Source organism: Gadus macrocephalus, chromosome 7 (assembly GCF_031168955.1).
Source record: "Gadus macrocephalus chromosome 7, ASM3116895v1".
NCBI classification, from domain to species: domain Eukaryota; kingdom Metazoa; phylum Chordata; class Actinopteri; order Gadiformes; family Gadidae; genus Gadus; species Gadus macrocephalus.
The window spans coordinates 28,065,733-28,077,114 of NC_082388.1; the positions used below are offsets into that span (position 1 = coordinate 28,065,733).

The 11,382-nt window shown below is 43.6% G+C and overlaps 1 protein-coding gene and 1 long non-coding RNA gene across 2 annotated transcripts; both read right to left on the reverse strand.

The window, feature by feature from the left end:
* Positions 1–1,761: 1,761 nt before the first annotated feature.
* Positions 1,762–3,604, reverse strand: LOC132462163 (uncharacterized). Its single transcript, XR_009526735.1, has 3 exons — positions 3,439–3,604; positions 2,267–2,419; positions 1,762–2,097 (listed from the first exon to the last, which is right to left on the reverse strand). It is a non-coding gene; the product is annotated as an uncharacterized LOC132462163 (long non-coding RNA).
* Positions 3,605–8,291: 4,687 nt separating this feature from the next.
* Positions 8,292–10,136, reverse strand: LOC132462162 (olfactory receptor 1M1-like). Its single transcript, XM_060057779.1, has 2 exons — positions 10,112–10,136; positions 8,292–9,947 (listed from the first exon to the last, which is right to left on the reverse strand). Exon 2 carries the CDS (start codon positions 9,891–9,893, stop codon positions 8,910–8,912), a length of 984 nt encoding a protein of 327 aa, XP_059913762.1. The 5' UTR covers positions 9,894–9,947; positions 10,112–10,136; the 3' UTR covers positions 8,292–8,909.
* Positions 10,137–11,382: the final 1,246 nt, after the last annotated feature.

An 11,382-nucleotide genomic window follows, 5' to 3' on the forward strand; every position in this document is an offset into this window, starting at 1 on the left:
CAAGGAGGGGGGTGGGGGTGTGGCTCTGAGCAGCTTGTAGCCACAGTACCATGCGCTCTGTTTACGGTGGATGTATCGCAATGGCTCGTAGAAACCCATATTATACATAGATATCTATATAATATAATATAATATATATTATCACCTGGCCCTGAGCAGCTTGTAGCCACGGTACCATGCGCTCTGTTTACAGTGGATGTATCACAATGGCTCTTAGAAACCCATATTATACATAGATATCTATATCATATAATATATATTATCACCTGGCCCTGCGCAGCTTGTAGCCACGGTACCATGCGCTCTGTTTACGGTGGATGTATCGCAATGGCTCTTAGAAACCCATATTATACATAGATATCTATATCATATAATATATAATATATATTATCACGGCCAAAAGCTGTGTGAGCCTCCAGACGATAGGCTATTATGAATCTCAAACGACCGCGTCTTCTTCAGATTGATGTGGAAGTGGAAGAACCAGAGACGTCGGAGAACCCGACGAAGTCCTTTGTGATTCATTATATCGTCTGGAGGTGCACACAGCTTTTGGCCATGATAATATGTATTATTTGATATAGATATCTATGTATTATATGATATTATTTAGATATAGAGCTCCAGGACTGTAACGCAAGTGTTGTACACTTCCTTGTTATTTGGATAACCGTTCTGCTGTTGGTGTCATGGCGCATAACACGTCGGACTCTCGTCTCTGGTATTTCTACAACGAGACTCGTAGTGGGGGTTATCTCAGCCATGGTTGAGAATGAATTGGGGGAAAGGAACTTTGACTTTGACTCCCTGAAGTAGGCATGAACCACGACATGGAGGAGAAAGGGATTGTTGACCGCGGTCGTCTCCCGCCGGAGCCTCGCTGCCGATGGACCACCGCCTCGGCTTCAGGAGGCGGTGATTAGCGCTGACCGCTGCCGAGGCGGCGGGAAGCAGGGCTCAAGCGGGATACATTCGCGGCCAACAATCCCCTTCTCCAAAAGCTGTGTGCACGTCCAGACGATATAATGAATCACAAAGGACTTTGTCTGGTTCTCCGACGTCTCTGGTTCTTCCACTTCCACATCAATCTGTAGTAGACAGAACCGCGCGCTGCCTGCTGCCGGCGCGAGGCACCACCGCCCGGCTGCCCGCTGCCGGGCGGTGGTGCTTCGCGGCGGTGGTGCCTCGCGGCAACCGCCGGCAGGCAGCATGTCGCAGTTCATGTACTTCGATGTCGTTCTGCCATTGCATTCAAAATTCTGTAACTAGCCTGTTACTACGAACTAAGCAACTACCGTACACGTATTAGCATTTAGCACTAGCTCAATCACGACTCCTTCAGAATTCTTGTGGGTGGTTACGAACCAACCAAGTGGGCAGGGCCATGAATAATAATTTGACAACGCTACGTCACAGTGTCACCTTATCCAGATCAGCTCATTTCCTCTGCCTTTTTCCTTTCATTGCCTATTGCATTCAGCAGACAAACTGCATAGATTTCAAACTTACCACAGCTCACAAACTTATTCAGACCTATGTTATTTAACGAACAATAGGAAAAATGTGATTTTAATGGCATGGGCTCTTTAAAGAAAAATAACGTTTTGCAATAAAGTGTCTATGATAGACACAAGGCTCAGGTGGGTCGAGTTTGTCGACGGCGGGGCTGTTATCTCGATCTTGCCGTTGTTTTGAAACATCTCCATCTGCGTGTGTGCAGTGTGTGTATGTGTGTGCTTGTGTGTGTGGTGTGTGTGTATGCGGTGTCCTGCGCTGCCCTTGTCTTGAAACGTCTGCATCAGCGCGCCCGTGTTTGCAGTGCGTGTGTGTTCGTGCACGTGTGTGTGGATTGTGTGTGTGCGTGTATGCAGTGTTTATGTGTGTGCGTGCGGTGTATGTGTGCTAACCCTATTATTATCACTAAATCGAACAAAAATATTTAACCTTATCATTGCTATTAATACAATCATTAATATGATTATGACATATTGTAATTCTATTCAGGATGATATGATTTAGACTCACTGAAGCGCAGGGAGATGAGGAGAATACTCAGCAGTCCGATGCTCACAATGACAGTGATGTGAAACCATAGAGCTGTTCAGGAGTAGGACACACACACACACACACACACACACACGGTCACTTTGGCTAAAAAAGTTTTCTAAACATAAATCTTAAATGTATTTGGAGGAAATCATACTTTTTTAGATCATTGATTTGGACTGGATTATTTATTTTAAATTCTCTATAAAGGGGCACCTACCAAATCTTCTCTTCCTGGTCTCCTCCCGGTCCAAAGACGTGTCCTCAGGTTCCTCAGAGAGTCCAGGGTCCGGTTCAGAGATGATGGTGACCATTGTAACTCTCTGACGGCTTCCACGGCGTCTGAACTTAGCCTTCTTCTTTGCTCTACCAGCTGGAAAAACAACGTCACTTCTTTTCATTCTGACCAATTATCAGCTTGCACTCTGATACCATCAGTGTAAGGAAATGTTTTTCTTCTACTACACACAAACTCACAGACTCACTCAAGCACACACACACGGACAAACAGAGTAATGTACACACAGATATATTCATACTGCGTGGCTGTCATTCACAGTCCAGACTCCCTACGGTCTGCAGAATCCCTCCCCGTCTTGAAGAAACACCTGAAGACCTCTACTGAGAACACCTCAGTAAGTGATGACAGGTACTGTGGCTCTCGTGTTTAGAACACACTTAAGCAGAGCAGGTACTGGTCTCTAGCATACATGTTATTTTTCCCTCATTATTGACATATGCGCACACATAGTTATACAGTAATACTCACAGAAATACATACGTACACACACGGTAATGGAGAGGGAAAACATGTGGCCTGCGTGTCACCAGGGTCTTTCATATCGGCCCACGCAGAAAATATGAGGACATGTATTGTGGGATAATTTAAGATATGTTCATATTAATGACAAACTTTATAGAAATACGTTGAATTCATAAGTACACCTGATATCACTTCAGTCAGATGAACAGCCATTATTAAAACACAAAATTGTTTATTGCATAAACCATTGTCACTCTAATGTTACGTTGCACTACCATTAATAATAAGTCATGAGAAAACTAAACTTGTGTTCTGCTCCCTAAAGTTACTCTGCACTCTGTTCCACTTATATAACAAACATATATCATGAAACACACAACTACTTGAGATGCCTATCAATAGTCCGTAACTCATGGGCGTAATCACACGTCAAGTAAGGTAAATGTGAGCTTTTTGTCTCGAACACACACATGTCGATATTTAGGAGAATACATCTTTATGGTCGCTGGTTCATCAGGTCGGTCCCTTTGGCTAAAAACGTTTTCTAAAAGTACATTTTAAACGTATGCAGATGAAAACATATTTTTTACTGGATTATTAATTTTAAATCCTCTCAAAAGGGCACCTACCAAATCTTCTCTTCCTGCGCTCCCTCCGGTCCAAAGACGTGTCCTCAGGTTCCTCAGAGAGTCCAGGGTCCGGTTCAGAGATGGTAGCCATGGTTCCTCCCTGACAGCTTCCAATACGTCTGCTCTCAGGAGTAAGCTCTGCTATATCAGCTGTAAAAACCATGTCACATGTTTTAATTCTGACCAGTCGTCAGCCTGCAATCTGATATCATCAGTGTCAGGAAGTGACACTGATGACACTCTTATGAGAGTGAAGACACTCTTCACACAGACTCACGGACGCATGCAAACACAAACAGACACAAGATTATTTTTCATTGATTATAAATATACAACATAAATAGGTATAATATAGCAGACAGCGTAGTGGACATGTCCAGGAGTCCACTACAGATTTGTATTCATATTTGAATACAACTTAAGTCACCACATTATGGAAACGGCAGAATGAGTTTGTTTTGTTGACGTTGTCTGTGTGTATGTGTGTGTGTGTGTGTGTGTGTGTGTGGGGGGGGGGGGGGGGGGGAAGAGACATATTGTGTGAGAGAGAGAGAGAGAGAGAGAGATAGACATTGGGCCCTTTCTTGCATCCGGCGCAATTGACTTAATAGCAGAGCGTTCTTTTCCCTCCTGCACCACGTGTCGGTAAATTAGGGAATGATCTTGCGCCCTAAGGGGTGGGTCGGCGAAAGGAGGAGGCGTGTTCTGGCGCAAAGGTTCCCTGGTGCTATTTTGACGTTTCATAAACCACTTGCACAACTACTTTTAAATCAATGCATCTGCAAACACCGTACAGCAAACACATATTTTCTTGACACAGACATCGTGTACATGCCCATAACTTTTAGGATTGATGAGTATTTGATTGTGAGAAAACATTGTTTTACCGCAAGTGAGTGTTAAAAAGAATGAATTAATCCATCTGTTTAAACACACGCAAACTAAACACCTAACGCATAATACAGTCAATGGCATACAATAATGCATACAATACTGATAAGAAACGATAATGTATTGCGTATATCATTAAATAGAACCACAGTTACCGCATGTCATATGTTATATCATATACGTTTTCTTTGCCGAAATTTATTTGAGGAATCAGTATTTCTGAAGTTTTGGAAGAAAACCTTATTCCGCGTGTGAATTAGGCCATATTATTTGGCCATAAACTGAGCCATTTGCAGTTTGAAATTCATGTGCATCTGTCTCATCGGAGACTGCAGACGCGCTGTCAAAATATAAACATGACAGATTCAAATGCACTCATGGCTCTCAAAGGGGATGGGATCTGGCACTCTCATTGGTTTGTTGCACGTTACGCCCAAACCACACCTACGGGTGATTAGGCTACTTCAGACCAACCCTTTTTAGAAAAGCGCCGGGCGCAAGAGCCATTTTTCGTGCCGGTAAACTAGCGACAACACAGTAGAACCGCCCACAAAGCTACTTGCGCTTGACGCTTCTCACTTGCGTTTTAGACTGTTAAAATAGGGCCCATTGTGTGTGTGGTCTAAAAGCAGTGTGGGTTTTTCCACCTACTTGATGTTAACACTGATGCGTATCATTTCTGTGAAGCCTATCTCTTCAGCTCACGGGGAATTAACATCTACCCACTATTTTTATGATCCTCAATCATTCACTTCTGTGTGTGTGTGTGTGTGTGTGTGTGTGTGTGTGTGTGTGTGTGTGTGTGTGTGTGTGTGTGTGTGTGTGTGTGTGTGTGTGTGTGTGTGTGTGTGTGTGTGGTGGGTAACACTTTACAATAAGGTACCTAAAAACATGGGTAAGGCCCTGGACGTTACTCATTCGTTGAGTAGGGCACACCTGTTGCTCATTGACCAATCAGTGGTCAGCAGGTTAACGTATGCTCAGTCTGATCCACAGTGTCGTCCAATCACAGGGAGAGGGTTGGGCTCACAGAGGGAATATTGCATTGGGGATCAGGAAATGGGAAGAGTGTGTGTGCAAGGTGTGTGTGAGAAAGAGTGAGTGTGAGCTTGTTCGTGTGTGTGCGATAAGCATGTGATTGAGTGAGGTGGTGTGATTGAGAGGAGGGATATGGCTGTTTTAGTGATGTGGTTGACATGGTGTGAATGAATGCGACTGTTTGTTCGTCTGAATTCTGCATTCTCTGTTCGCAAACAACATGAACAATTATTATGATTGTAAAATGACAAATTTTTACTCGGAAAGTGACTTTTGTGCCTGGACAGGTGAAAGGTACACACACACAAACACACCTTTGCTGTTGTGCAAGCTGTGATGGACACTTGTAGACCAACACTATTCTCAATTCAGTCCATGCTAATTTTATTTAAAGTAAAATATTTACAAGCCAGGGCAACATGTTTGTGTTCCGCTGTATGGCTTTGTTGGGAGAAACTAGAATAGATCTCACCGAACCAAATAATCTTAACCAGATCTATTCAACAAGCTATTTTGTTTTGCAAGAGAATATCGTAAACCTATCATCATTACCCTTATTACAAGGCTAATATAGTTATTAGAATGAAGGATAATAAAAAATCAAGCTGTTGAGAATTATTTTATTAAACCTTGATTACCCTTCATTATAAGGCTTACATACTATTAGTAATGAAGAAACGTATTTATCTACAGATCTTTATTTCCTCCTTTGCACCGCTGCATCTCCAGATACGTAGAGCTAAAGGATGCTACACCCTGAGTCTTGTTATCTGTGGTCTGTGTGTGTGTGTGTATGTGTGTGTGTTTGTAGTCTTGTGTCATCATAATAATTATTGAGTGTATTTCACAATATATTCTCAGCCATGGCAACATGTCTGTATTTGGCGGGATGGCTCTGTGGGGGAAACTCCCCGGCCGTCCGAGCAGCCTTGAAACACCACATCCCCATCAGGTCAAACCGTTTAGAACGCCCTGGACCAGAGATCTGAAGGGCTTCGCAGGCCGCTTCTTAAAGGGGACCAATTATGCTTTTTCGACTTTTATGACCTATAAACGTTGTTATAATGATGGATAGTCATGTTTAACCATACTAAAGTGTCAAATAATGACGTACATGCATTTCGACGTGTTCCCTGCTGACAGTCTGGGGTGGCTGTGCAGAGCGCTAAACACTCGGTCGGGACAACGTTTGCGTTTCACTTGTTCACATTTCCGGGAAATCATCTACGTAGAGGCACTCCTGCCGTGCCCCCATATGCCTGGTCAAATCTGCCCGCGCGTGGAAGGTAACCAATCACAACGGAGTTGGGTTGGCAGGAGGGGGGCGAGGGGGGCGGAGAAGGACGAAACCGAGCATGACAGAGAATGCTGAAAGCGCCCAGATGAGAGGAAGAGTTTCTCGAAAATCGACATAGTTTTTTGTGTATGTTTAAACATGACTATCAATCATTATAACAACGTTTATAGGTCATAAAAGTCGAAAAGCATAATAGGTCCCCTTTAAAGGCGGCCCCTGACCCTAGCCCCCCCAAAGGGAGGGAACCCCCCCCTAATATCAGGGAACCTGGAGAAGGACCCCAGAAGAGGGATCCCTCTCCAGGGATGGTAGGAGTGCAATAGGAGCCCGAATAATGTGCAGACGTAATGGTAGCATAACAACTGCTATCTGAGAGATATCCTCTATCCATTGCTATCTCTTGTCTTTATAGTGCAACACTTAAAAGCCAGAGAGAGAGAGAGAGAGAGACTTGAAAACCAACCTGGGGCTGGGGGAGGCTGCACACCTGTTGATCGCTGACCAATCAGTGGTCAGCAGGTTAACATACGCTCACACTGATCCAATCCCAGGGAGATGGTTGGGCTCAAAGGGGGAATATTGCATTGGGAATCAGGAATTGGAAAGAGTGTGTGTAAGTTGTGATTGAGAAAGAGTTCATGTGAGCTTGTTTGTGTGTGTGCGTTGAGCGTGTGAGTGAGTGAGTGAGTGAGTGAGCGAGTGAGTGAGTGAGTGAGAGGATTTAAACAGTTATTGCTCAGAGGCAATTTGATTGAGAGGAGGGATATGGCTGTTTTAGTGATGTGGTTGACATGGTGTGAATGATTGCAACTGTTTGTACGTCTGAATGCTGCATTCTCCGTTCGCAAATAACATAGACAATTATTACTGTTGTAAAATGGCACATTTTTACTCGGAAAGTGACTTTTGTGCCTGGAGGAGTGAAATTTAAATGTACTCATCCCAGGAACAAGGCCTCATAAAAAAATACCTCATTAACACACACACACACACACACACACACACACACACACACACACACACACACACACACACACACACACACACCCCTTCGCTGTTGTGCAAGCTGTGATGGACACTTGCAGACTAACACTATTCTAAATTCAGTCCATACTAATTTTATTTAAAGTGAAATATTTACAAGCCAGGGCAACATGTTTGTGTTCGGCTGTATGGCTCTGTTGGGGATACTGGAATAGATCTCACCGATCTTCATTTCCTCTTTTGCACCGCTGCGTCTCCAGATACGTAGAGCTACAGGACGCTACACCCTGAGTCTTGTTATCTGTGGTGTGTGTGCGCGTGCGGGCGTGTGTGTGTGTGTGTTTTTGTGTGTGCTGAAGACCTGACTCTTGCTACGGCCTACTCCCCCCCCGCTCCAGCTCCAGCCCCCCTCTCTCTACACACCAGCTGCCTTGTCATAAGAATGTCAATGCACTGAATGACCACCACATGTTTTGATATTATATATTTTAATCTATTATCCATTTACTGTTTCCCCTGATCATTGTCTCTTTTTATCTTTTCAACCTTTCATTATGCACATTAGGGCTATATAGTCCCCTGTTCTGTATGTAGGCCTGCTATTACCACACAAACACACACGCGCACACAAACACACTACACTGCTGAAAACTACTGATATATATTACAAATGGTCAGTAATAGTGATCCACATCCCACTTTCAACCGACATGATGTATTTCCAAGGACATTTTTTGTTTTAATTCAACAAAGGATTGGACTAGGACATTATGATTGGAAAAACAACATGTTGTCTTTCTGTGTGTGAAGAGAAAGGGAAAGACAGAGGACTTCTATACTTAATGCTGTATTAAGGACCAAAATGATGGACAATAATTTGAAAAAATACTAGTCTAATAATATGGGTGAATGTAAATCAAGTTCGATCATTATTTACCTCCATGAAACAAAAACAATGAATAAATCAAACAATTGCTTTAAGTTGGGAAAGAAACCACATGATCAGATAATTTGAAGCAATACACAAATTAAAGGCCTTAAACAATATCTTTTTACGAAATCTGATTTAAAGTACACCAAATGTAGGGTTAAAACCCATTATTCAAAAATTCTAATTCAATGAGCAAGACCCCTTATCAACTGGCCATGAAAACCTTTGGTTCAAATGTGACATTCAGTCATGTTGGAACAAAGGGTTGTTTTAAGGTTGGCAACATAACAGTTATACATACATCGATTAATTTAGCCCTGCTAAAGATAGTCAGTGCTTTGCAGGCCTCCCAGACGGTGTGACGGGGACGCGTCTGAACAGCGCTCTTACCCTGAGCCGGATCTCTTTGGTTCTAAAAGAGTAAATGATGGGGTTGAGGACCGGCGGGAGGCAGGAGGACAGCGACAGACACAGCACCCGCTGGTCCGTATCGATCAGGCTGGAGTAGAAGCCAATGGTGAAAATGGTTAAAACAGGAATATAAAACACAGCCACCAGTATGAGGTGTTCCACGCACGTGGTCAGCGCCTTCCCACGACTTGCCACCGACTGCATCCTGAACACGGTGACCAGGATGCTGCTGTAGGAAAGGAGGATGAAGACGAATGGGCCCAATAAAATGGTGATGCTGAGGAAACTGGCTACGGACCAGTGCAGCGAATTGTCGTTGCACGCCAGTCTGAACACGGGCGCGTAGTCGCAGAAGTAGCTCAGCACTCGGACGGAGTTACAGAAGGACAGTCTTTTGATGATCACAATGGCGAACAACGTGGCCCCCATCGTGTACGACCACGTGAGAGCCACCACGCACGACATGCTGAGCAGCGTGTTGATAGAGTTCTGGCGCAGCGGGAAGCAGATAGCGATCAGGCGGTCGTAGGCGAGGACGGCCAATGCGAAGGACTCGAGCGACACAAAGGCGTAGTAGGTGAACATCTGCACCAGGCACACGTCAAAGGTGAGAAAGTTGTCTTTGACCAGGAACGACTTGATCATGCCAGGGATGGTGCAGGAGTTCAGCACCACGTCGATGACTGCCAGGTTGCAAACGGCCAAGAATTTGGCCGAGTGTAAATTGCGGTTTGAAGCAATCACATAGATCAGTAGTAGATTGAACAGCACAGTGATGATGTAAACGAGAGACAGAAAGATGAAGTAAAGATTGATAGAAGTGAACTTCTCAAATGCGATTAAATAGAAACCTGGGGGATGGATGAGACCGGAGACATTCAGGCCATTCCCAAGGAAAGCCATAGTTGAACTTCAGGCATCTGGTTGGTTTTAAGAATGGGTTTTAAGAATGGAGATCTGAAAGAAAGAGACAAGGAAAAATGCAACATTAAATTTAAAATTGACGTGTTTCAAATACGCTTACACTAACAAACACAACCAAATGTAGTCCAACCTATTAGTGAAATAATGCTTTACATAGACAAACGGCCCCTGTGAAGCATATCTTTAACCCTGCTTACCGGTAGATGTTGAGAGACGGTTTGTATTGTGAACTTATGACTGAGTAACCTGACCCTGACCTACCCAGTGATCAAATAGACCTTCTGTCGCCCCCCAGAGACACAGTGCCGTCCCCTTATCACGATGGAAACGCCTAGACAACTCAAAAGTGGAAAGGAGAGAGAAAGGCCAATTACTCTGAGATATTCCATTGAGGCTTATTTGCTCATAATTCATGTATCTAATTAGTATTTCATAATTCAAGGATAATTAGGTTATTCTGCTGTGCACTTCCAACTTACCTTAATTGTGTTTCAGGTTACCTTTGTAAATAGTATTCTAGTCAAACTTGGAATGGGCTCAGAAACAAATAAAAAAACATGGCAGCCTTAAACTGATACAAATGTGTAACTTTGTGCAACATGTATCAAAAACATCTGCAATATTTGCAAACATTACTGTTAAAACAATAACTTTCAAATAATATAAATATTTAGGTTCAGTTCAAGTTCAATGACATTAGAACCCTGATCATGTATTTGTCTACATACAAACTGATGTTCATAATACACTATAGTAACCATAACTATAACCAAAAAAACAATGAAATCGTAGAAAAAATAATATAATGATACTTAATATCAAAGCTTGGTTGCTGTGCTTGACTTACCCTACCCTACTCTTATTCTACAACATTTCTGATATGTGTAGATACACAATATTTTCAATGCACATTCCAGATTTTTGCTCTTTCATTGATTTATTACTTCTGGGCAATACCTGCATTGTGAGTATTTTATCTGTAGATTCTCTGTCTGTTTTTTTCTTTTCCAATTTTAATCAATGTTTAAAAATACCAATTAGCCTTATTTCCTAACATTACCTTTGTTTGTTTGCAAGCAAGGTCATTATCTCAAATTCCCTTGGGCAGATTTCCCAAACGGGCTCATCAGCGGGCGTCCCGGGAGCCCGCCTGGGAGGGGCTCGTTGGGCATGGTGTCCTGTTTGTGTCTTAGGGCACGGTGTCCTGTTTGTGTCTTAGGGCACGGTGTCCTGTTAGGGTCTGAGGGCACGGTGTCCTGTTAGGGTCTGAGGGCACGTGTCCTGTTAGGGTCTGAGGGCACGGTGTCCTGTTACGGTCTGAGGGCACGGTGTCCCCTTAGGGTCTGAGGGCACGGTGTCCTGTTAGGGTCTGAGGGCACGGTGTCCTGTTTGTGTCTTAGGGCACGGTGTCCTGTTACGGTCTAAGGGCACGGTGTCCTGTTACGGTCTGAGGGCACAGTGTCCTGTT

Coding starts and splice junctions, on each gene's coding strand:
- LOC132462162 (XM_060057779.1), bottom strand. CDS start 9,893: ATGGCTTTCCTTGGGAATGGCCTGAATGTCTCCGGTCTCATCCATCCC.